This window comes from Penicillium malachiteum (assembly GCF_028827825.1).
Source record: "Penicillium malachiteum strain IBT 17515 chromosome Unknown utg000005l:1.0-9002435.0:326005.0-9005861.0, whole genome shotgun sequence".
Lineage (NCBI taxonomy): Eukaryota > Fungi > Ascomycota > Eurotiomycetes > Eurotiales > Aspergillaceae > Penicillium > Penicillium malachiteum.
This window is the reverse complement of record NW_026643099.1, coordinates 6421615-6448377: the sequence shown is the minus strand read 5'-3', so window position 1 is coordinate 6448377 and position 26763 is coordinate 6421615. Positions and strand designations below refer to the sequence as shown.

The window sequence follows — 26763 nt, the reverse complement described above, 5'->3', positions numbered from 1 at the left end:
AAGATCGGAGAGCGAGCGCCGCGACCTTTGTATGGTAGCGAATACCTAGTGTAGCCGCTGTTCATTCCTTCATTACCGGTGGAAGTATTCTCCGCCCGGTCACAGTACTCGAGATCAATTGATGCTAATGCTAATATTAGGATAGTTTGATAAAAGACCGCACAGCGGCTAGATTGGATTACCACGCTTCTTCTACAACTCTCTTTTCCTATCCCCATGGGTGTCTGCCTTGGTCTCACCTGCAGTGCTGGTGGTTATTCTGTGTCGATCGTCCAGCGCTCTTCTGTGAGCGAATGCTTACCAGTGTTTACCACTTCCTAGGTATTATTTAACATGTGGCATTCCAACCTCGAAAGGTTTGCATTGTTTCGTATACTTGCATATCTCCGGTCCGTCTATGCATAAATTCTTCCGCAATCTCAACCTTCCATAAACACATAAGCACTCAAACAAGAATATGTGGGGAAGGGCCCTCGATAAGCTGTTTCTTGAGTCTTAGCCTTCTTAGCCCGGAGTCGAGACTCGCTCCACATGAGCTCCACAGACAAGGTTTTCTAGGGAAAAAAATCCCATAAGGGAAAAAAGGGGGGCTCTAAGTTCTACCATTGGCGTAATGAGATGGATTGAGTTTTGTTTGTCTGCCTTGTTTGTCACCACTTTATATTTCTTTCAGTCACGTTCTTGTTTCCTTTCCTCCTCTCTTTTTCCTTAACTTTTTCCTTAACCTTGTTCTTCTTGTCAAAAGGACCGAGTACACTCTTTTTCTTTTCGATTGCCATTACATTAGAACAAGTTTCCTTCTTTCTCTTTTCGTCAGATTTAATTGCAGTTTCTCTATAGACTTGTAATTCGCTCTAATGCCCCCTTACGACTTCTTGAAACCCTCGAATCACCCCAACTTGAACTCCAGCAGAATGACTACCTATGCCGCTTCGAAGAAGGCGGCTCTAACCAACTAGGAACAACCTGAATCTTGACTAATTCCTCTGATTATGGAGGGATCATAACCCCGAACCCTGTAACTAAAAACCCTGCTTTATTCCTCTATTGAATGTGATGAGCAGCGAGAATTATTTGAGGTACTAAGAGAAACCCCTGCTAAGGATTGATTTAATAAGATGCTGGACGATACCGTTTCTTAAAAGCTGACTTTGACTAGTATTTAAACGAACGAGACTAAGTGATAGTAAGCTTTAAGGATCTATAGGATTGCAATAACTAGACATCTTCAGGACCCAAGACCCAACCCAGAACCCACGTCTGGATACCCATTGGGGCCCCAAAGAACCCCAATTTTGAATAAAAAAGAGGCCTTGGCATACATAATAATCCTGCCAAGTCATCAAATTAAAATACTGTTTTTTACACCTTTTCTTGTTTGCCTACTAGAATCTTCATGACTGTATATGTCAGCAAGTTTGGCTGATATTCATTCCGCGATCAAACATTCTGTTGCGAGATGAATAAGATCAGTATATGTTTTCCTGATCTCTGAGGATCAGAATGATAAATATCCAGCACATCATGTTTGGTTCTATCTTTCGGGTTTGATTATATCATCCTTTTCTCTTTGTTTTGGTCCGATCTTTTATCGCATTCTTTTGTCCGATCCCCAGTTTGATCGGAATCTGTGGTCCTCGGTCGCATCCTTTGGGTTCAATAGATACAACTTATGCGGACACTGAGGGAATATTGGTTATTCTTCAGAATCTGAGACCAAAGGTCTCAATTCTTGTTTTGTTTGACGCTTATTTGTCTTTTCACCTGATCATTCTTATAATGTTCAGATTCCTAGTAGCTGGTTTAGCATCGAATTCAAATTATTTACCCTGACTGGTACCTTTGATTGTCTTTCCTGCCATTCGGTCTCATATTTTCCTTTAGTCTAATTGCTGAGCCCCTTTGGTCGTACATTTCCAGGGTTTAATACCCATTTAGTCCAAACGTTAATTCCTCCGTTTGCAGTTTGCAGTCTTGTGAGCCCCTTTAATCAGCTGATATTTTCCACCTCATGCTGAAAGTGGTAGCTTTGGCTCTTATAACAATAACTTCTACCTTGACCCTTATTGGTATTCCATCCCACTAGAAACTTAAGCTGGACGTTTGTTTGATAGATTATAGTTCTAGATGGGGATATAATTATTCGAATATATAACGGTGCCTTTATAATTATATGGTGCTTTAAAGAGATCGCTCATAAGCTCTTTATAGGACAAGAAAAGTATAACTATCTGGTCAGTGTAATGGTTTAAGGTATTCATTGGCATTACTAGTACTTTGTCTCTTGTCACTTTATTAATAATACATTCCTAGGGAACTACAATGAGACTATACAAGTTGGTTATTGCTGTGACATATATATTATTAAATATCCTTTACCGGATAACATCATCATTACCATAAAGGTTACTTTGGGACCTATCTCGTTATAGGTGCGACTTGGTGACACCGAAACACTTACAAGGTGCGCATAAAGTTAAAGAAGATATATCTAAGCCAAGTTTCACACGAGGCCTATGGTTTGTAATTCAAGCCACTAGAGAAATCAAATGGGTCACTGTCAGTGGGGCGGCCCCGAGGACGACCGCTTGGGAGACCTGGCTGCGGCTAGCAAAGGATAATTGTGAGAATCCGAATTGGAACGTTGTTGCTGAGAAGGATGGGTTAATGAAAGAGGCACGTCAAGGATTTGAGGCGCCAGCATCCCTAACTGCTCGTCAATAGACTGCTTAACATAGGGAAGGCGTTTCGATCGAAGCCATCTAGGTCATGGCAAAAGACGATCATGTGTAGCAAGCATAAATTGGATAAAAAAGACATTTCTTTCCAAGGATCTGCATTTGAATTGTTTGAGTGGCAGTAAAAGATTGGTATTTTAAGGAGTGGTATGATTTTATAATTGTAAATTAACTATCAGAATGAGGAATGGATGTACTGACTACTACTGAGTATATCCACTGGAATTAGATGATTAGGTGATTGAATAAAGGTATTTAGATCGTTTGATCAATCTTAGAGGTCTATATCTATCTATGGCGTGGGATCTATCTATTAGTTTATTCATTTATTAAATAGGCTTTTCACTTAATCTTTCTAACAAAGCAAAAGATAAACTAGACCTATCTTAAAGATCCCCAGAAAATTGGCCTTAAATCTTGGAATCACTGTACTAGATCAAGGATACCCACAGGACTATAGTTGTGAGATAGGTGATCACTTCTTAATAGAAGCCGCTTTTAACTTCTCCATATTATCCAACAATTTAATCCTAAGCTTTTGGCTCATGATCTACAAATTTTACCTCTTCTAGTAACCCTCAGGACACACAGCAATAACCTTTATCAAAACGCTCATCGAGAGCCTAAACTCGAGTAGACTGACCGGTGCCTGCATGGCTGGGGGGAAGTATACGACTACCAGATCCACCTTGCTCTGCTTATCGAGCTCCCACAGGACCTGCTTGCGATATGGCGCAAAGTTAACATCTTCGCTCCATATCCTGTCCCAATCTGCGTGGTAAGAGAGTTGTACTAGTAGATGGTGACTGGATGTTTGGAGAGGGAAAATGAGAGGGATTCGCGCCAATTGGCGGTATCGACTTTGTTGGTAGTGCCTGTGAAGAAGACGGACTTGACGCCACGGGGAGGCTCCTCAGAAGGTGCGTACATGACCTGGCTTGCCTGCACATGTGACTAGCAGCCATTCTTAAGATGTTACGAGAGACGGGTATAGTTAATAAAAAAGAAGCCAAGAAGGCCAGATGACGCATCATAGGTGATGGCGTTGAACCACCTAATATTTGAAGAGCGCAGTCGAATGGGCGATAGTGAGTGATTTATACAAGAAGGAGACCCGCAGGGCAAACGCAGCGAAGAGTCACATCTGAAGCTACTGAAAAATATTTTCCCTATTGAATTTTTGTGGAGTGTAACATTTGAAGATGATAATTTCTGGAGATGATGATTTTTGGAGATGGTAAACTGGGGGTAGCGCCTAATTTAAGCCTCTGTAAAGTGTCAGCTGCGTAATATTCCAGCGATATGAATATTCTCAAGGATGAATTTTACCGTTCACTATTATCCAGGAGGTTGAAAAATTTCAGCACACAACAATTGAGTGCAAAAAATGTTGTAGACTATTAAATCTTTTAGATCTCTAAAGTTAAGCGCCGACAGTGTTAGGCCCGGCGGACATAAGCTTGCGCATTGCTACAATGCGAAAAAGCGCTTCGTGGAATTGAAAAAAGTTACAAAAATACTGCTCGCCGAAATGCTTTAGTCCCGAACTTTTTCAATCCATTCTTGCAAGAACTTGAAATTGAAATCATTCTTTCAACAATTTACCATCATTGCCAGCGGGCGTTCTCTCCACTAGGATTGCCCGGCAAACAGGACTTATCGGTGTATATATCACCATTGTACCTTGGTCCCACGGGAAAACACATAACGTTCAGTCTGCCTAGGTATCTGGCTACATCCTTAAAGTGAGAGGGAATATACCACTATCTCCTTGGATCGGGCTAACAGTATCCTGATGCCAAAACCCATGAGCCACTGGAAAGTGACGATGAGAAAGCTTTAAAAGGTCGCTAACACCATTTGGGTACACATATATGGTTTCCTTTCTATTGGGATTACTGACAGAGCTTGCTCCAGGGTTCATGGTTGTGGTGGATCTTATTCCAAATCTACTCTTGTATGGAGTGTGGTAGAGCTATAAGGGTTTATAGCTAACAATTTGGTAACTTTATGATCTGACATTCCAGGATAAGATATGGTATAATTAAATCTCTAATATATTCGCTATTGCCTGGATTAAAAAAGCACACATGAGCTCACTAGCAATAAACATGTTACACTGTCCAAAGAACGGATAGTCTCTCACATATCCTATGAATTCGGCTCGGCATAAGGGACATTTCTTTGGGTCCAAGCTCACTGTACATCCCTCACATACCATATGACCACATAGTAAAGTTAGCCAGAAACGGAATATGGCAGACTCTTTCGCAGTCCTTATAATGGATAAATACGGAGAAGAAAAAGAAATAAAAGACCTGAAGGAACCGCAAGATTTTATACACGACCAATACATTAATCCAAGTTCAGCTAAACCGTTGTATTTGAGAAGAAGATGCGGTGGCCGGGAGGTGATATCTAGTACCGAGGACATGGTCCCATGTTCGACAATTTGCCCCTCTAGCTAGAATCAGTTTGTGGTAGGACCCTCCGCTGAATCTAATTATTGTTTTGCTATTCAGAGTCCACAACATGGTTTGGATAGTTTAGCGTTGGGTCATGCTTAGTAGGTATCTTGTTGATTGGGGAACACTGAGGATGTAGCAGAGATTATGGAGAAAAGAGAACCTGGCGTAGGTAAGATTGTAAGGTGCGAAAATGTACGTTTTGATACACGGGCTGAGTATTCAACTGGCTTAATACCTGCCTGTATCGCCCTGAAGAGGGCTGAATAGAGCGGCGAGCCGCCCACACCCAACTTGTGGGCGCTAGGTGAGCACAGCCTTAGACATGATGTTGTATGTTTTTGGTCAACCCTTTTTTTGGTCACCAGTGCGTTAGTAGCCCTGGATCAAGTCCCTTGAATAATGATGTATGTGTGCACTTATAATCCTAATGGTGTTGAGACTTAGCATGTATATGGGCTATATCATATATTTGGGCTTGATTTTATTTTAATTTTATTTATTCTGAGGTAGTATATTGTTTTATTAAGTCCCGGAAGTAAACAATTTACACCCATTGAAATTCGAATGTGCACTTAATTCTCACTAGCTGCTGTGATATCTGTCCCAAGATTATTATGTAGGTATCTTTCCTTTCTTACGGAACTGTACGCTTACTATGTCTTTATCTGATGTCATATGTTTAGTCCTGTATATAAATCGGAGGTTTCCTATACTTAATCAAACATGCCCTTTTACCATGGTCCATCTGTGATCTTAAATTTTAGAATAATCCATAAAAAGATAACAATATAATTTATATTTTGCATACATAATATGATGAACTAGCCAGATCATGGTGGCACCTGGTGACTAGGCGAATAAAGGAAGATAGTAGTAATAGCTGATACGTGGGTGTTCACTTTGATACAGAGACTAACACTTAAGGAGTGGGAGTCTCTGGAGATTCACCTCCGAGGTATGGACGATCCTTCTACGGGAAGTGGTAGAGCCGCTCATGCAGTTCTATATTGTTCTCGGGGATTACCTTTGTCAATCCCTTCCAAGGTTTACACATAAATTCTCTATACAGATCTCAAACAGAGTGAGAATTGGACAAAAAACCAGAGTATAGTGAAGCCAATTCCGTGTATCAGGTCTTGGCTTTTTCTGTCCAAATCTCAAAGAACCTGGTCTCAAAATGACTATGGAGTAAACTTAGCTGACAAGTTAGTGATAAAGAGCCCCCTCCAGGGCTGGAGGGTAAAAGTCTACACCATCAAGTGGGTCAGTATTACGTATATCCCTGCTAGAGAAGTTATTGTACCTAAAATTTGGGGTCTAAAACTAAATGTGGATACCAGAACTGAGCTACGACCAAGATGGGAGGAGTAACAAAGATCGTCTAGACACACATGTGCAGCCGTGTGCACCTTGCATAGGTATGTAGACTGTGTATTTAAAATATATATAAATGACTACTTCAAGTTGTTCAACCACAGAAGTGATTTACCTTGATCGTTTGAAGAGTAACGAAGTGGAGTAGTATTCAGGCTTTAAATTTGTTCATAAAAAACATCTGTACTTATATTGGTACTTTACATGCCGTAGGTGCATAGCAGATTAGGGGCCACTATCCACTTCCAATGCTTCTGTGCTGATCTCTACTCTTAGCCTGATAGGAGTATTTTCTACTTTGTACAGAGTACATACTCATTCAAATCGTAAAGTGGGGGCCACGAACTAATGCCCTCGGTGCATAATGTGCGAAAAGGCAGGTTTAAGATCCCGCTGGCAGTCAGAGATATCTAAGAGATTAGTCTGAAAAGCGCAGAAACATTTGAATGTCTTCCAAGCTTATGCCCCACAGATTTATTTTTATTATTTAAGGTCTACCCTCTCAGTTTGAGCGTAATTGATCCATCCACTCTTCAAAAATGGCATCTCAAAATACCGCAGGACGGATTCCCAAGGTTGGGTATATTGTAAGTTACTCAAGGGATGAGCATATCTGTTGACTATCGTACTGATTGTGATGAAAGGCATCGATAGCTGTCCTTCTTGTCCCGGCAATTTTAGGCGTATTTCTACGCCTGTTCATTATTCTTCGGGTGCAAAAGCAGAGATTGTCCCTGGATGACTACTTACTAATTGTCTCCCTCGGTTTTCTCTTGACCAGTATCATTGTTGTGTATATGAAAGTGGTCGATGGGATGTACTTAATATTTGCACTTGAACTAGGGATAACAAACATCACTATTCCCGCCGATGTTGTCGGGATCGGATATAATTTCCACACATATAGTGATATCTTTTGCTGATCTCGTAGTGTTCCTTCAGTGCTACTAAATTCAGCTTCCTTTTCTTTTTTAAAAGGCTGATTGATCGGATGCCAGCCTGGCAAATTTACTGGCGGGTCACTTTTGCCTACACAGTTTGTGTTCTGATCTATGGAGCCTTGGTTTTCTTTATAAGCTGTCCTTATTTCTACAGCTCTAAGGAGAGTAAGTCAGGGTCTAGCCTTATAATTTCCTAAGCTCTTAATACTAAACTCATAATAGACGCATGCAGTGCTGGAAAAAAAAGGATGAGACCCTACAGGAGTCAGCCTCGCTCGCAGCTCTTGATATCGTGGGTGATCTTTTAAGTAATTCTACAACACCTTTTTTACCAAGTCTTCCGGTCCTGTCACTAACATAGTAACAGTTCTGGCTATCCCAATCAATCTCATTTGGAAAATCAAAGTTCATTGGGAGCAAAAGGTCTTCCTAAGCTTCTCCTTATGCTTGACAGTCATTATGATTATACTTTCAATCATTCGAATTTCCGGACTTGAATACCACGGCTTGGTTGACACTGTTTGGGGAACTTATTGGCAGTTCTTAAGTGCCGAAATTGGCGTCTTTCTAGCCTCAGCTGTCTCATTCTGATCGCTCTTTGTGTCCAATAACAGACCCCAATCCGGGCCAACCTATTCAGTGAGGAGATTGTTCAAAGATACCTTTCAGCCGCCAAGGCCAAAACGAGGTACTTATGTCTATGTCAGACTCATGGTTAGACTCACCAGAGGACGAGATGGAATCGTTGCCAAATAATTCCTTTACAAGAGATGAAAGCTGTATGGGCAGTTCTATCTCAGTCTTTGCCACTAATGTGGACTTGGAATCCAATTGGATGACAGAGGGAATCGATATCATTTCGCAGCCGAGCCCTGCTATCGTGAAAGGAATCTGAGATAAATCCATTTGCTTACGACATTTGGAGGGCTCACGCCTTCTTCGACTCTAATGCACTATGTGATCTTGAATATTATGGCGACGTATGGCCCCAAGTTTGGCCCGCTAAACCTTGAGCGGACGTTTTTACATATAGAATATGGGGACCTGTGAAAGTGAGGCCGAAAATGACAGCCTTTGACGCCAAAAACGGCCGCCTTTCCACCCGTAACTTTTCCAAGGGAGCCGGCTCTTCACCGCCCGCCCTCCAGCACCCATCACTATTTTGCACCCACCGAGCGCCGTTAGTCATCATCCTCCCGCCCTGGTAACGTTAGCGCTCGTTCTCAAACCATTCCCTCCAATTCTACCTGAGACCAAACGACGCCGAAAATGGCTCTCCTTTGCAGTCCCTCCCAGGAGCCCTCTCTTTTCACCTTTCCTAGCCGGGCGCCTATAAGATGCTTCTCCCCTTCCCTCTCTCGCCATCCTCACATTCTCCCCATTCTCTCCTCATCTACAACCCCCGCTTCTCAAGTCCCTCTTGTTGCCCGTCCTTCAAGATTCCAACCTTGGCCATCTAGCCTGGCTTTTCTCTATGGCAACTGTACCCGTTCAGCCATCTCAGGACAATGAGTACCAATTCTGGACCGACCCTGTTCTTTGCGAGGAAACTCGCGCCAGACTGGAACACTTCCGTAGTCTTGGATGGCTGCCTCCAAACTTCAAGCCGAGGACTTTGCTAGGTATTGCCGTTGTCGAACGCTATTGGCGAAAGTGAGTCGAAATATTTTAGGTCCAGGCATTACGAGCGGGGAATAACTCCTGAGTCTAGGTTTTGCATTCAGTTAGAGGAGGACTACGTGGACTACCTTCTTCTGGAGGACCACGCGATCTACATGAACTTCTTCGACTGGATGTATAGAACTTCCCGCAAGAAAGTACTGCAGTCCTATGATGAGTACTGGCGCCGCCTTTGTCAGTATTTCGAGCTATTTGCCCATCGCCGTGTTAATGAGGATGCCCATAAGCAGATACGACGAGTACGAACATTCTCTCTACGCTTAGAGAAGCCAGGCTAATAATAAAATAGTACCTAGAGGGTCGTTTTCCAGCTGAGCGTAAGATACCTCGACGAACGAAAGACAAGAACACTCTGGACGTAGATGTCTTCTGTGTACTCTACCGGCATCATTGGGTCCATTCGAGGTTTTTTTGTCATGGAAGTATGATTGTCCAATTTGCTACAGTACAACTATGGTCTGCCATTACCGGGACTCGCCCTGGTGTCTTGGTTCCACAAGTCACCACATTACCGGACCACTCGATCCTAGGCAATCGCAAACGGCCTCACACGTTTGAGAGTGATCTTCCGAAACACATATCGTTGAAGGAACTTCCGGACTCGGTCTGCTATCGCGATATTGAACTCTTTTACCTGAAAGACCCCCAAAGTAAACGTGATGTCCTCTGTGCCATCATCGAGTTTCGCAATCTTAAAGGTCGACCAGAAGGCGCTGATGGGTAAGGATGCTTCTAGGCCCCCCTAGCTGTTATATAATTGACGTGGTGCTTATGCTTCCTGCTAGAACAAAATTTTTCATGCATGGTGATTATCAATTGGCATATTGCCCGATCGCTCAGATAATCTCGTACGCTTTCCGCGATGGCGCTTTTGTCAATACGGACCTTACCCCAGAGCTCATATGGCGGCTACGAGTTCCCAAACACAATTCATCCCTTCCCCTCAGGTGGCGGCCTGAAGTTTTCAATACACCCCTCCTTCGGCGACTTGAGCGTACTCCATATGGCTATGAACTTCATAAGTCTTTACCAATGACTTATGAATCAAGTCGGCAGGCACTTAAAGAGTTAGGCCGAGACGCTAGATTTGAAGACGATATCGGGCATTACAACTACCGCCGCTGGACGGCAAATGAAGTCAACAGTAAGTGATCCACGCATCGAATTCTTGAGGATTATCAATCATTCAAGCAAATTCTTTTTGATTCATCGAGACTAATCAACAGCGAACAGAGAGTTTCACTAGCCAAGAGCGGCAGAGGGTGCTTGGTCAGTCTGGCGACGCGGTTTTTGAAAAACACTACCAATCCCAGTTCATTGGACGCGATCTTCAGCATATCGTTCTTCTACGACCACCGCAGGACGGCCTTGTACGTTTTGCTGGGAGTATGCTCAGAAAAAGAGACCCCAACGCCCTGTCCGAGCTTACCGATACACACAAGCGAGCTATTTGTCAACATCCGGATATTCTACAGCTTAGACAGGAGAAGAGAGAGCTTGGGGCGGAGATGCGATCCCTGGCTGGCGGTATTAAGAAGGCTCAAACGCCATATCCACATCTCTATCAAAGGCACAACAATGTCAAAAAAGAGATAGCTAAACTTCGAAAGAAGTTAGCGACCGACACGCGAGAGGCCGCCCGAAAGGATCATTTCCAAAATGCTCCTGTATTAGAAGTTGACAGACAAATAAAGCAACTTCTTGGTGAATCTAATGACGTCTCTGATGAGGAGAATTCCGGTGATGAAAGCTGAGAACTCCCTATACCAAATCATATATTTCCTGAACGGGCACGCCTAGTGGAAAACTTCTACGGATCCAATGCTGAGAATTTTGACGAGGATAAGCTACTTGCTCGACGCATCCAGGTAACCAAGGACATGGTTGCACTTTTGCGACTTTGCGAACCAAGCAGACGAGGCAACCGAGTTAATTGGAATATCGACGAAGAAGATGATTTGCTTGAGCAGCCAGAGAAATCCCCTTCTCCACCTGATAACAAATTGAGGTGCCCAACAGACATCTGCATAATTTGCTGTGGTACATCTCGTCAATCAGCATCAAACCCCGCTCCGCGCAGATTCCCTGCGAAGAGACAGGATTCCCTTCGTCGCCACTTGATTGACCTGCATCTAGCCCACGTGCGCGACGGAATCAGCTGCAATTGGGAAGCCTGTCGCAACGTCCCCAGATTTGCGGATATCACCAAATTTTTGGCCCATGCTTCTACTGCACACTCTTATGACATCAATATCAAATTGTGCCATCTCTCCCAAGTATCACAGATTAACTGCAACGACATTTCATCCACAGGGGTATCTTCAGAATCGGAAAATCGGCAAAGAACGGATACCCCTGCTTCCTCTGTCGATTTGGAGATGTCAAATATTGACCCACGTCTATTGGAGCCCCGTCCTCTCACTGCCGCTAAGCCATTGAGGGTCGTGGCTGAGACTGAGGTCTCCGCCTCTTCTGTTGAATCCACCATGTCAGATTCTCACCCTATTTCAGAAGAGGTTCCAATTCGACGATCGACGAGGATTAGGGCGAAGTTGGCAGATCTGACTCCCATCACAGCGGGGTATCAGTCCAAGCGTGAGATGTGCTCATCCCCGGAGTACAGTAATGCAGACAGACAGCTGAACCGAGTTGAGCCAGAGGTTGAAAGATCAGGAAATTCGGATGTCTCTGCCAAAAAGCCTCTGCCACGTCGATCAAAGCGATTGCGGTCCCAATAGTCAAGCAGAAAAATCAACAATCAATAATATTTGAGGAACTTTAAATTTAATGAGCAGAAAATTTCCAGGATACATAAAATTATGGTAGGTATAACGTTAAGCTATAATTTTAAATGGCTTCGGTGTTAGGTCGGATATAAAGAATTTTCATGGATGTAATAGGTCTTATCTGCCCACGGGACTCAGAGTAGATTCCCAGTATCTTTCGTAAATTTTCCACACCAGGCTATTGTGGCAGCCCTTACGCAGTGCTATTAACCCTAAGCCCCTCCACATCAAGCGTAGTCGAAACTAGTCCACACCCGCGATAGTCATGCTTAGGAGAGAGTAAAGCATTTGTCATATTTACCAGTGAAATGGCTGAACAGGCTAAATGAAGTAGACTAAGAGAGCTGCCTGTATATAAAAGAATTTGACCAAGTAGCCACCGAACTTGCTTTAGCTAGCAAGGTCGGTCTACCACTTGGGCAGACTAGCATTCAGGATAGAGTATAGAGTGTGCCTTGAATAAAAAGCAAAAATCATTGAGATACAAAAAGAGACCGTTATGTAGAGCGTGCCCTCCTTCAACAATTCCAACATTTTCAGGCTTTACTTGTTACTTTCGGGCCTATACACATGGTGTGTAGTGATATGTGTCCCATCCTCTTTCTTATAGTCAACTGTCAAATGCTCTTTGAGGTCTGTATCATTCGAATGCCATGTTCCCCTAACTTCGTTAGAGTCTGCTGAGATATGATAACGTCGCCATTTGCCTTACGTGGGCGCTGATCGAATGTATGCTTCATACGCTCCCCTCTTCTCCAATCCCTCACCATGCTGCTCAGCTGCTTTGTCTGCGGAATCGCTTTTCTGGTGGCCTTTGGCATATGTGATCTTTTTAATAGGCATGGTGATGGAATTTGTACACAAAAAAAATTTCTGTAAGCAAGAAATGTTGGCATGGACACCTACAGGTATTGGGACTGCACGAGCTTTTTATGTTCCCCTCTGGCGGGGCGCTTTGGCCTCGTACTTTCTAGGTGTGGCTTATAACGCCGGATTTTTGCACCTTATTAACGACCGATAATTAGTTTGAAGCGCCCGATTTATCTTATTATTAACGTAGCTTGGGCCTTATACGAATGGGTATTCTGGAACGCGTGGACTGTATAGCTTCTAGCATCCATCGATCGGGTCTTAAAATTCAAGTCTCCGTACCTCAGTCTAGGTTGAAGCGAAGGCGGTGGCCGTTGGTTTCTGCTGATATGTAAAACAAGCAAACAGGACAAACATAATAGCGGGAGCTCAAAGAGCAGACAAGGGGCTCTACTTTTCACATCCAACTTTGAACCACAATGGACAGCCTTCACCCTGTTTCGGTCGGACAGGTTTTGAATGATAGATATGAAATCATCAAGGAACTCGGAGATGGGAAGTACTCAATTGTTTGGCTAGCCAAGGACCAAATGTAAGTTGGCAAAATGATTATCGCAGTTCTTCTCTGATCTTCTCTCTGTTAGACACGGATCCTACAGCGCGATTAAAGTTCTTCGTGAAGATTGCGATAGTGGCAAAAGTGGTACCTTCGAGCTAGATATCTTAAAATGCCTCAGCGAAGGCAATCCAAACCATAATGGCTACCAGCATATTTCTCGTCTTCTTGATCACTTTATTCACGGCCGGAATTTGTGTCTCGTGCTGGAGCCTATGGCGGAAAACTTGAAGGATTTTTGCCTCTTCTTTGAGGATGCTAAAATTCCTCCTTCTATATTGAAACCGATCACGAAACAGCTTCTTTATGCGTTAGAATACGCCCATTCCTTGGGAATTATCCACACCGGTGAGAAAATTCAAGAATATATACGGATGTTACTAATGCCTTTTATTACCCCAGATATAAAGCAAGACAATATCATGATAAAAATCAGGGATAAGTCTATTATTGAAAAACATGTTCTCGTCCCAGAGAATAGTCTTGGAGAGCTGAATTTTCATGATCGCTCCGACTTTGCTCAAGTCCAAGTCATCCTTGGTGACTGGGGGACGGCAAGTTGGGAATCACTCCATCTTACAGAATTCATACAACCAAGACTCCTTCGAGCCCCCGAGGTCTTATTGCAGGCACCGTGGAGCAGGGAAGTTGATATTTGGAACCTAGGCGCTTTGCTTCCCGAGCTTCTTGATGCGGTGCAAATGTTTTCTGGCCGAGCTAGCGTGACTGGTGGTCATTATCTGATCAAACACCATATTGAGGAAATGGACGCACTTTTCGGTCCCTTCCCTTCTCACTTATTGAAGGAAGGAAATCAAGCGATCGTATGGAATTTATTCAATACAAACTTGCAAATTAGAGACCCCACTAAGCGTCCGCTGGCAGAGCTCGGCAACTGGATTAAGTGTCTTAACGGAGAGGAGAAAGAGCGATTCCTATTTCTGCTTCGATCTATGATGATGATTGATCCAAAAAAACGAAAGCCTGCTCATTTATTACAGAATGAGCTTTGGCTCACAAGTCAATAGGTCTTATTGAGTTTCCGCCATCTATACATCATTTCATATTTCATAAATGTTTCCACTAGACCTCGACATCTAATCTTTCCTTGTAAATTTATGACTATATTACTTAAATTAACCCTGTCTTGGTTGCTACCTTCTTGCGGTTAAGCATAAGCTTCGATGTAATCGTATAGCGGATAATGTTATACGTAGTTGATATTTTTATCCCATTCTGTAAGTGGGGAAAACCCAAGCTAGTCTACTTACACTGGATCGGTGGGACAAAACGGCGTAGGGCTAGGAGAAAATACGGCTGTAGTATAACCAAAGTAACCAGGAGTAGGGGCATATTATGAATCTTCGTCCCATGTATGTCCTGTTTGGGGATGATAAGCATCGTCAATACATATGCTATTGGCCATCGTTTCAAGTGGAGGAAGTGAGCCGAAGCAGGTTGAACCAGAAGGGATTAGCAAATCATCAATCTCTGACGTCCAATAAAAACCAACGGGGTGGCATGATGATGTGGCGGGGGAATTACGAAGCCTCACTTTGCGCCTTACCCATCAATGTGATTCCAGACAGACACCCATACCAGGCTGTAAGTTAAGAGTAAAAAGTTGTATTTTCCATATGAGTATTTTAAGATTCTGGTATTTAGTACCTGGTCCGCTATGTACAAAACGGATTAATTACAGCTACTCATATCTGGATTAGTATATCACATGATTAGGCTTTGATGTCAAATATGGGATTCTTCAGCAGTAATAGCACCCAATGGGAACGAGGCTTCATATGTGTGTATGTTTTGAATTCTGCTATCATCTGACGTGTAAGTACAGGGTACCGGTAAGGGGAGCACACTTTTTTACTAGACGGAGCACAAAACGCTTATGTAATAACACTTATTATATAATCAACTTTTTCTCAGCCGAAAAGAAGGTCACTGCATATAATATCACTGCATATAATTAAAATAAGATAAAATAAATCAAATTTTAGACTAATTATTTACATGATCGGATCGTATGCCCTATCACCCCACATTTCGAACATTTTGGTGCTTTTTTTGGTGCTTTTAGAACATTCAGAGCTGCTGTTGAGACTGATGCAGGTGTATGAATTTCATTAGGGCTAGGCACCCCCCCTAGGCCCCCCCTAGGACCCTAGGCTCCTGTAAGGTCCAGGCTAATGATTCAGAAGAATATAGCCTCCAAAATGGGTGTATCGCAGATATCGGAATAAATTGTTTACTATCAATCCATCCTTTAATCTGATGTGCACACGGTAAGCCCATAGTTCGGATAAAACCACCTGTACAGGCTTTTAACGGGGCCTGAGCTGTACATCTTTTAGCAATATTAGCCTGATCAATCACTAAATTCATCGAGAATCTAGTAATCTTTCGAACTAAATGTTGAAAAAGATACTCTCCTTGGGTGGAAATTAGGGCTTTAGTCTGATCATTTAAAAGATCATTCTCAATAGCCCTAATTTGCTCTGGTAGTGCAGCAGAAATTCGGGACCAAAGGGTTAAAATATCACATCTTGATGTTTTAATATGTTTCTTAAGAACAGCATGGGCCCCCTCAACGCGTGACGTTGTTGAATTTCCTAGGTGAAGATATTGATTAGTCCAATATTTAATAAATTTTTCTTTATGAACCAACCAAATCGATTCAATATAATAGATTAAAGAGGGGTACTTGGCCTGATATTTTTCTTTGAATTTAATCAAATTTGATTCATATTCATATAAGGATATAGAATTTACTATTTCCATCCAATCAGAATAGAATTCATCCCATTTCTTTTCCTTTTCATCTGATATTTTCACTGTTTGGTCTGATGTTTTTTCAAGTGTTCGGTGGGCGTGTGAGTCTTTCTCTGTTATAACAGGCTTGCACTTAGCTAGAAAAGCTTGATTTATATGCCAGAGACATAGAAGATGTGGAAATATAGAATATTTTGTCCGGATTGCAGCTAGTAGGGCAAGGTCTCGATCAGTAACTAAAACAGGTGTAGGGTGTAGGGGGGCCTATGGGCTGGGGGGTAAGCTTAGTCTGTTCAATAGCCTGTGTATCAGCCTGTTCAATAGCCTGTTTAATAGCTTGTATAGCAGCCTCTGTAGCCGCCTGTTCAATAGCCTCTTCAACAGCCACTTCAACAGCTACTTTAACAGCCTGTGTGGCAGCCTGCGTAGCTGCCTGTATAGCTGCCTGTGTAGCTACCTGTGTAGCTGCCTTGGGAGTGGCCTCGGGGGCCTGGGGGGCCTGCCCAAGCCAAGAAAATAGGGTATCTAGTGCCCACTCATAAGCTGCTTGCTTCTCATTCATCATCAGACCAAAAGCAATTGAAAAAGAATGATTACTAGATGAAACCCCAACAATATGTAAAAGTGGCATATTGTAAATATTTGTCTTATAGGTGCAATCAAGACATATAACCCTATTAAATTTATTAGCAAAGTCGATCATCTTTGGATGTGCAAACATAAGAAATTCAATATGCCCCTCAGGGCTTGTTTTAACCTGATGTTTCCACTGTTTTAATCCTAACTGTGTGATTAAATATTGAACCTTTGACTGATCTTGAAGCTTTTCATTCCAATAAGTCTTCCGTAGATTGTAGATATCTTGAATCTGTATTAGAATATTAGGAAAATCTGTCTGGATTAGTTCTAATATTGAACTTGGTGTGATATTTTGATTGAAATAGGTGAAAATTTGCTGTTTTTGGCTATCTGTAAGCTGCCGGGCCCCTGGATGAATAATTAAATTAGCAATATTGACCTGATGTCCTGTATGGGTAAGGTTAAACTTAGTGATATGCCACTTTCCATCAGATGTTTTACGTGTAGATCTACAAGCGTAGAGAAAAAAACAACAATCTACACGTCTAGTACTTGTTTTTCGACGTTTAGCCCCATCTTTTGCTTCAATCTGATCGTCATATCTGCGAGATTGATCACACATTAGCCTCATATTTCGATCTTTATTATTACTAGTAATAACAGCAACAAATCCATCCTGTAAGGCCTGTGTTTTAATAGCCTGGACTAGCTGATCACTAGTATCAAACGATTGGTTCATAAGGGCCTCCATATTGGATGAAAGATTAAAGAAATTTGATAAACTCAGGTGAATAGAAGAAGAAATTTTAGTAGAATAATTGTTTATAATTTAACTTATTATTAGTTGCTACAGTGACCTTCTTTTCGGCTGAGAAAAAGTTGATTATATAATAAGTGTTATTACATAAGCGTTTTGTGCTCCGTCTAGTAAAAAAGTGTGCTCCCCTTACCGGTACCCGTAAGTACAATAGCAGCTTACATAAGCTCCTTACGTGATCCACCAGGTCTGACATTTGAAACAGTCTCTCTGTGTTTAGAACATGGAAGGCGATAACGGTCAGCACTGTACCATAATCTTAAAGCTCTTCGGTGTTGACAGGATTTATGGCGATGTACGAGTATGCCTTTCATTTAAAGCCCCTCTGGACGTGTCCTGAGGAGCAAAATCGCCCCAACTACAAGCTAGAAAAAAAATATAGATTTGTAATTCCTTGAAGGATTTGTCAAATTAACATACAATCTCTCAATTCTATCACTCCTAGAAGATATATCTCTCGCAACAATACAGTTGATCAAAGACCATCACGGTGATGTCCGCGTAAGCTCAAGTCCTTGGCTACCTAGAGGTTCTTTTCGGTCCTGTTGACTGGCGTTGGAAAATAGGTGCTCTAATTTAATTAAGTTTAGTTCTTTGTTCGCGTAACTGAGGCTTCTAATTGAACATACTAGTTGAGGTCCAAGAAAGGACCAAAATCCCGATGTGTCTGCTGAGAAAATGAATACCTTTCCTGATTCTCGAATTCGAATTCCTAAGCAGACATCTGCCCCGCACAATTTGCTGTACTCGTGCGTCTTTTTCTCTAGACTTGATCGGCGTCGATCTCTTTTCTGTCGCAGTGACTTCTTTTCCACGGCTGAGGGGTTTTGAGGCATTATGACACTGTGCATAGATTGAAAGGGTTGAGCGGATGAATAGTTGAAGACTCCAGGGGGATAAAGAAAAGATTTTAGGAGATCCTTAGTTTACGGATGTGAAAAGTGATAAATACTCCTTTTATTTTTTATTAGGGCCACGATTTTCCTTTGAAAGCCATGGTTTTGAAACGAAACGGTTTGACTCGTAGTCTTTTAGGAGTATACTTTTGAAAAATGACGTAAGGCTAATGAGTAAAATGAATTGCTTTGATCGTTGTTTTAAGCCAGCAAAAAAAATTGTACTGGGTGAGTCGAGGGTGAGATAAGAGATATCTGTTTTGACCACCGCCCTGGGCGCAACTAGCGCAGGTATCAGCCAATTATCTTTAAATATAACTAACTAATTCCACTTGATCATTTAAGCGTGCCATTCCAGGTGTCGGTTTTGGATTTAAATTCTGGGGCAGGGAAACTGTCAGTCTCAGGCGATGGGGACTAAATCAGCAAAGCCTGCGACAGTGTTTTTGTACATGGATCCTACTTTAAATTGAGACCCCTGTTTTGTCCACAGTCTCTACATATTGAAGCCTAGGCCTGTTTCTGAATCTGAGAAATATCGTTTTAGTCATCTCCATCGACAAGATTTGATTAACGTCAACTAATGATCATCAGATGGAGGCTTTCACGCAGTGAGCCAACATATGACTTTTCCAAACTGCAAAATACATAAAGCCGATCCAACAGCTCAGCAACTCAAAAGTTTTGCTGAGCATTATATCACATCGCGGGAAGGAACTTCCATGCAGGACAACAGCATGTGATATCTTTTGGACCCTAGCTTCATGTTGGGAGTGGGGTTCATCGTAATTGCCTGATGAAAAGGTTAAACGGGATGTTTACAATGTGAGTAATGGTTCTCGAGCAGGTGCTATTGTTGAATCAAGCTCATATCCTGGCTCTAATCAATGCATGGTCTACCGGGTTTGTAGACTCTTTATCCTATTTTTTGGCCCCGAAACTTAAAACACGCTAATTGAATTTTTAGGATATAACATTCTGTTGATATAAGATATTATTTATCAACAATGCCACTCACAAAGCCCGTAAACGCTTGGAATATCCCAACCCTGTCTGATAAAGCCGCCTCTTCGCCAGCTGTACTCTTTTTTGAGTTGGCTGACGTTTTAATGTACAGTGATGAAAGTCAATGATCAGCGCCCGCCCAAGTTCTTCGTTCCAGAGAACATTGCCAGACCGAAGGCCCTTATCAGTGTCACACCAGAGGTCCTCATGGATAATCCCCAAAGCTTTGATCTCATTCTCCGATTTACGAATCTCTTTAAGAAGCCATGGCTTCAGTCCCATCGTTGCTAAACTTTCGCCTCCCCAGGCCATAACAAGCATGTGGCGAATGTCTCCAGCCCCATGAAGAAAGTAAATTTTCGCTAGATCGATTGTACCGAGGAAGACAGGTACAGCAGATGCTTGAGCCTTCTGCAAGATTCGGTAAGCCTGTGCTTCGCGGGAGACTTCCCTCCATAGGCACGACGTGGTTCCCTTCCCAATGACGGTGTAGCCATATATGGCGCAGGTCAGTTTGAATGGCGCTCCAGACTGGCCGCAAGTTCCAAGCGATATACAACGATCAATATTCTCATCCAGTTGTGCTTTCAATGAACGTATTAATCTGTCTGCTGTGATATGATGTTTGAGGTTATGTGTACCCTGGCGATGAAGTATCACATTTGGACAAGACTCGTCTAGAATGTTACCATTCTGTAGCCCAAGTAAACATCTCTGTGTGCAATATTGGGCGTCACGGTATTGGGACTGGTATCCCTGGTTCTGGCTTCCCTGGTTATATTTGCGTGCCGTTGGTTGAGTAGATGGCGAAGATCTAACTTCACTAAAGCCCCGTTTACGCCTAGGGGCTTGATTTGACTCAGAGTCTGAAGAGCCTGGTGATTGTGAGCGGTGCTGTATAGTTGGGAGTGCACAGCCAGCTTGAGATCTTGTGGCTCGGCGACCTTGTGTTGTTGGAGATTCTATGGGAGAAGAAGATGCTTGATAATCAAGACTTGGATCCACAGTTGATTCCGGGCTGGCATAATCAGAGCTATCAGAGTTTTGCTGTAGTTCTAGTTGAGGAATCTGAGGGCGAATATGGTCAAAACTGCTTGTCCAGAGAGGGATCTGAGAGCGTGCGTTATTTCTCCATTCATGGTCACGTAGAGGTGCACGAAATGCCATTAGGCATAGACAAAGGATACGTGCGATTGATGTTTTCGGCTCTTGAAGATTTTGTTGAATTTCGCCCTCTAGTTCTTGGTTTGGGTCACAGAAAAAGTATTGTAATGTACCAGGTTTGTCGTAAGGAATATGAAGAAGGACACGGGAAATCCCATTTGTTACCCAAGAATACTGAAGTCCTTCCTGGATCATCGCATGATACTCCTGGACAAGAGCGAAGCAGACAAGTTTTTCAATGTTGTACTTCATTTTGCTTGCTTCTTCATGGGGTACTTTGTTTGAATTAACCAGTTCCCTCCATAATTCCATTGGTCGAAGCCCTATACGAAAGGCTTTAGTGGGAAGCTTGTGATGTGGCTTGTATTCAACTGTCGTAAGGAGGGTAGTGGTATTCCCATCAACCCGATGGATACAGAACTGATCAGGCTTTGGATTGTGCACGCTTGACTGTTGATGTATATTCGCTTCTGTTTCATCACGATCGAGAGAGTTCTTGTGATTGTCGAACCAGATTCCATCACCAAGGCTAAACTCCTCGCGGGCAGCATCGATTTTGCACAGTTCCGCGACTATATCACGGACATGGCCTTCTACTGCGATTCGCTCGTAGCTCTCAACACTCTGTTCACTGTGCATTGGGTCAAGGCAAAATCGTCTAGCATCGGCTTGAAGGGCGATTAAGGACGTAGGTAACTGGGATGGGGCTTCCTCGGCTGGCTGGAGGTATTTGCATACAGCATCGTAAATTTCTTGCTGTTGACATGGGCAATGTGTCCATGGTTCTAGTCGCACCGGGCAGTACTTTCCGGTAGGAGGGGGTATTGTCCCTGTAGTCGAGCGAGAAGGTGTTCTGACTTTAAGCGGTCTTGAGAGTAGGTTATGGCCATGGCGTATTAGTTCCATGAAGGTTAACGATCGGTTACGCTCTTTCTCCTTCCCAGCTTCATCTTCGGCTTGTTTCTGTCGCGCTTCGGCTTGTTTCTGTCGCGCTTCGGCTTGTTCTCGTCTCTCCTCCTCTTGCGTACGTCTCTCCTTCTCTTGTAAATAGAGACTTTTGTAATCGGGAGAACTGTTGTCGTCCATTGCATAATCGTATCATCGCATCATCGAAGGGGGTAGTAGGTATCAATGGGACGGGGACAGATAAGTCATCGAGATAGGCGGTGTAGGTTCTGCCGATTGTGCAACTTCGCTGCAAAAATGAGGGATCGATCATGTCAAGAACGTATAAGCCTCTTTCTCGACCTCGACTTTTATGATCCGAATTGGCCCAGAGAGTCCCGGGCATCGGATTAAAGCGGTGTGGAATGACTCAGCACATGTTAGGATGGATGCTCAGGTGGATGGATCAGTACCTTCCGTGCACAATAGTAGAATATCAGAGAATGAATATGGGCTATTAGTAAGTCTATTACCCTATTGTATAATCAATCCGATACATATTACTCCTTTTTCTATTTGAGAGAGTCGTCTCTACTCTAGTAGGCTTCCTTGAGGGGTTGGCTTGCGAATCTGTAGCCTGACTGTGCACACCAATCAGATATGTATTTCTTACGTGGTATCTCCGAGTCAAAAATATATTCAAAGTACTAGTACATATCAGAAAGTCACTCCATCCTGAGGTCGGATATTAGTTATTCCATGATCAGGAGGTTGGGCAGGATTCCCAGGTCTTTTTTTTTTTGAGAACGTTAACAAACTGTATCAATGAAATGGCAGCTGCCATGTGACTCAGTGCCCAACTCCATCTAAATCTATTTCCAAATTTAGCTGTGCTCTCCTTGATTGCTCCATACAAGGGCTCAGGGTTCGGCGTGGGTCACTGGCGTTGAAGGGTAGTGAACTCCGCGGCTTCTTCATTAACGTAATCATGTGACCTATCTGTCCATCCCTTTTGCCCCGCCACAAGATTTCGTCTTCCATTAATCCTTCTTCCAGCACCAACAACCATTTACTTCATGCTCCAAGATATTGCTAAATGCAGCTTCTTTATTATATTGAGTACCTAACAATGTAAGATTACCTTTTCTCTATATAATTCTAACATATTATCTAATCTATAAAGGAGAGGTAGAGTCTGATACAAACGCCAGCTAAATCGCCCTTCGCATTCCGTTACTGATGCCGTATACCTCCCCGCTTGAAACAACCGCAGCTGCTGCGGCAGCAAAGATTAGGCCACATGTTTTACGGATGTCACATGATCGCTACCCTTGGCTCTTGATATCCCCAAGTAGCAAAGAAGTCGTTCGCCCAGTTGTGGAATGCTTGTTGAAGGTAGCAAGTCCAAGAAAGCTTCATCGAAAAGTTACTAACATATATTAGGACGCATTGAATTTACAAGCAATATCAAATGAAATTGGGGTAGTTTTCGGCGACGACCCATGGAGCACTATAGCCGATTTCTATCCTATTGTCTGGACAAACAGAGCAGGAATATTGGACCCGCCCTTTCCCAAGAATCATTTAGTCATAGTTGGTCTAGACTTTATCACCCAAAGTAATGGCTTCCCTAAACTGAACAAAGCGTTTCTATCACCGGGAGAGTTTATTATTATGCCGCATGATAAGCCAATAGAGCTAACAGAGGGGAGTGGGGGAATATCTCTTTTCATACTTTTCAATACTTGAGATATTACTATTGCTATTGAATGATCTAGTCCTTATACATCTACATCCTAAGAATAACTGACAATCATTATCAAAGACTATCCTCCTCATCTTATAAAGGTATCTACCTAAATAGAAGGTACTGGATTTCTAGTATGACCCCCAGGGACTAGGGTTAAAAATTTAGAGAAGAAGAAACATGATGTGTATGTGAATTGGTGGAGTCAGGTTAGGGGATGTCGTCTGGAAAAAATGGCTATAAGACTTCATTGCCTGGTAGTGGGGAAGAACCTGCCCAGCTGTCATTTATGCCTGAGTCAAACACACTGGGAGGAATCTGATTGGCGTAGGAGTTGGTAGAGTTGGGTTGTGGGATGTCGTCTGGAAAAAATCGCTGTAAGACTTCATTGCCTAGCAGGGGGGAAGAACCTGCCCAGCTGTCATTTATGCCTGAGCCGAACACATCGGGAGGAATCTGATTGGCGTAGGAGTTGGTAGAGTTGGGTTGGGGGATGTCGTCTGGAAAAAATCGCTGTAAGACTTCATTGCCTAGCAGGGGGGAAGAACCTGCCCAGCTGTCATTTATGCCTGAGCCGAACACATCGGGAGGAATCTGATTGGCGTAGGAGTTGGTAGAGTTGGGTTGGGGGATGTCGTCTGGAAAAAATCGCTGTAAGACTTCATTGCCTAGCAGGGGGGAGAACCTGCCCAGCTGTCATTTATGCCTGAGCCGAACACACTGGGAGGAATCTGATTGGCGTAGGAGTTGGTAGAGTTGGGTTGGGGGATGTCGTCTGGAAACAATCCTTCATTGTCTGGTATAATAGAGGGACCCGCCCAGTTATTATGAGTGATTATTCTTTGAGGCGCAAAGGAATTTTCGATTTGGGGGTAAGAATTTGAATCGATTGCACTAGCATCCATTGTCATGCCAATTGAATTGATTGTATCACTGCTGTGTGCGCTTGCCACCAATGTACTGGTTTCGTGTTCTGCAATTTGACCCTCTAGATCAGAACTTGGAGGTGATCCAGAGGTTGATAGACAAGTGCTAGATGGGGGAGTTGGAGTTTGGACACAACCATCTATGATTGTCAACACGGAAATGTAGGCGGGGGTAAAGAAGCGTATTCAAATTTTGTACATTACCTTCCAGAGAGACAATCGAATTCCCACGCTGTCTCCTTGTCGAGTTGCCAGATGTCCCTTTTTTATGTACCCAATGTTTGGGTCGTTCATTTCGTTGGCTTTGTTGAATCACGTTGATGTATTTGGGGGTAATTGTGTTAAGTGACGCGGGGCAACTACTGTTTGGATGGTAAATGTGGGAATTATTGACGTCTGACGGTCGTGAAATGCGTAAGCTACCCCCTCTTTCTTCGTTGCCGTTCTCCAAGTCAATATCCTTGTAGCCAAAGCCAGAAAAGCCATCAAGACACGGGGCTGTGGTCCCGCTATTGGCTTGAAACACTTCTCTATTCGCCAATGAGTGGCCATGTTGGCACCGCGGCCGCTTTGATGAGGATTCTGCCATGGAGTCTCTCTTCCTCTTTCGATTATGATCCAGCGCATGGTTCAGTAAAGTGTCATACCGTCCCACGAGGTCGATATCGTACTCGAGGATTTTACACACGTCTTGTAATCTGTAAAGCAAGTCAATTAGATTTTGATCGGTACCCGTGATGGAGATTTAGGGGGGCAGGGTTGGGAGAAGCACGCACGAAGTACTTTCAGCAAGAAGTTTCTTCACAACAATGGGAATTGCCAGCGGTAACCACGTATCTCTCATAACCATATTGGAATCCACAGGAAGGGATATAAGTTTCTGCAAGAGGTAATCCAAACTACTAGAGAACTCGGCCATTCGTGCGAAGTTGTGGATGGATGTCCCGGCTTCCCAAGGTTATAATCAGCAATCACGTTTACGATGACATCCAGGTTCAAATTTAAGCTGTCTGGATTACCTACTCATAAGGAATATATCCCAGGACTTCAAACCCCAACGGGTCGTGGACAATAAGTTAGAAATCAGACTATTTGCCCACTTGGCACCAGAAAAGAGCTTGTCGATCTGCTTGTCGTTTTTTTCTCCAAAATAGGATCGTATGGTTCGATATGCCAACTCCTCATGGCCGAGTCTTAATGCTACAACGCATAGCGACACTAAGACAAGCTCTCGAAGATGTAGAATTTGCTTGTTCAAGGTTACCTGTGCTTTGGTGCCTTGCTCATAATCTTCCACGACAGACTTAATGTCGCTAGGTGCACTTTGGGGTGAAATAGGACTTTGCTCAAGGTTTCCGTCCGGTAATAAGTTAATCAGGAAATCCAAGCGTATTTTTTCGTCAATATGGTTGTGCCATTTATCCCACGCTGGAATTTTGGAAAAGAGTTGATCCATTTCGCCCTCCACTCGTAGCTGAGATTTGCTTTTACCACCGCCCTCATCGCCGCCCGTAGTAGGGGGTGATTTATTCGGGTCTTTTGAGGATGAATCGTGGATATCTGGCTGGTACTCAATAATTTGCAATTCACATCCCTCTTGGCCGTCACGATCGCCTCGGTCATGAATCCTCCGATTGTCTGTTGTTGAACATGATCGATTCCCTTCATCGGGAGAACTTTGCCGAGCTTCAGAGGAACTCGCATCTTCGAGCTGAGCAACTCGACTTTCAAGAAATATGATGTAAGATGCATCGTCGCCATCAAAGTCGTATTGACGAGGTCGAGCCATGTTTGAAAAATAAAAGCGACAGAGATATCCAGGGGATGTCTGACCCCTTCTCAGCAGCAATAAGACGAAAAGTGCATATGTGGATTGGGGAGGGTACTCTACCAATGAGAAGACTGGAGAGGCCCAACAGGCTCGAGTGGCTGAGCTAAGTTGACGATATGCAAGTTCATCACACCCCCATGATTGAATAGGAGCACCGTGTCCGCGCTAATGCTGGTTGCCTTTTTCTCATAAGACTGTCTTCTGCGCTCTACTTGGCGCTCTCTGACATAGTCTCAATCTTCAAGTCACAAGGATTACATAAAGACACGGGGCTAATCTCAGTCGAACGACAGATGATCCACCGCCCTTTTGAGCTGGTCAGGATCCATGCAACACAGTTGTCTCCTTCCCGTGTTGCTGTGAAGCTGAAGACTCCAGACAGGTACCGCTGAATCGACTTTCTCTCAGGCAGCACTTTCATCATAGGTGCTATCGTCCGGAATCTTGCACTAAGCCTATTTGGGCTCCCCTCATTGAGGGGAGCCCAAATAGGCTTAGTGCAATATATTGGGATGTATTTAATGTGCGAAAAAGCAATTTCATGCGTCTGAAACAGTCTATTGAGTCTAGAGCCACAGAGGCTTCCATTGTGACCCACCACTTCTTTTTCTTTTCTCTATTTGTGTTTTGGGGGTTCTCTAAGTAGCCGTTATGAATCCAGAAGTAGCAATGATTAACCCTTTGTATAATAGTAAGAGTTTGTGATCCTAAGCCTAGGGAGT

At 43.2% G+C, this 26763-nt stretch overlaps 5 protein-coding genes across 5 annotated transcripts; 1 reads left to right on the top strand and 4 right to left on the bottom strand.

Moving 5' to 3' along the window:
* Window positions 1-13276: 13276 nt before the first annotated feature.
* N7483_012390 (serine-threonine protein kinase) lies at window positions 13277-14441 on the top strand (the record flags this gene model as incomplete). The annotated part of the gene is made up of 3 exons (XM_057095817.1): window positions 13277-13389; window positions 13442-13761; window positions 13816-14441. The coding sequence occupies 3 exons, from the start codon at window positions 13277-13279 to the stop codon at window positions 14439-14441; spliced, it is 1059 nt and encodes a 352-aa protein (XP_056941788.1).
* Window positions 14442-16420: 1979 nt separating this feature from the next.
* On the bottom strand, window positions 16421-16753 carry N7483_012389 (uncharacterized protein; the record flags this gene model as incomplete). Its single annotated transcript, XM_057095816.1, has 1 exon — window positions 16421-16753. The coding sequence occupies one exon, from the start codon at window positions 16751-16753 to the stop codon at window positions 16421-16423; it is 333 nt and encodes a 110-aa protein (XP_056941787.1).
* Window positions 16754-19497: 2744 nt separating this feature from the next.
* N7483_012388 (uncharacterized protein) lies at window positions 19498-21738 on the bottom strand (the record flags this gene model as incomplete). The annotated part of the gene is made up of 1 exon (XM_057095815.1): window positions 19498-21738. One exon carries the CDS (start codon window positions 21736-21738, stop codon window positions 19498-19500), a length of 2241 nt encoding a protein of 746 aa, XP_056941786.1.
* A 1783-nt stretch (window positions 21739-23521) lies between these two features.
* On the bottom strand, window positions 23522-24189 carry N7483_012387 (uncharacterized protein; the record flags this gene model as incomplete). Its single annotated transcript, XM_057095814.1, has 2 exons — window positions 23522-23922; window positions 24006-24189. The coding sequence occupies 2 exons, from the start codon at window positions 24187-24189 to the stop codon at window positions 23522-23524; spliced, it is 585 nt and encodes a 194-aa protein (XP_056941785.1).
* A 1036-nt stretch (window positions 24190-25225) lies between these two features.
* Window positions 25226-25999, bottom strand: N7483_012386 (uncharacterized protein; the record flags this gene model as incomplete). Its single annotated transcript, XM_057095813.1, has 1 exon — window positions 25226-25999. The coding sequence occupies one exon, from the start codon at window positions 25997-25999 to the stop codon at window positions 25226-25228; it is 774 nt and encodes a 257-aa protein (XP_056941784.1).
* Between the last annotated feature and the right edge of the window lie 764 nt (window positions 26000-26763).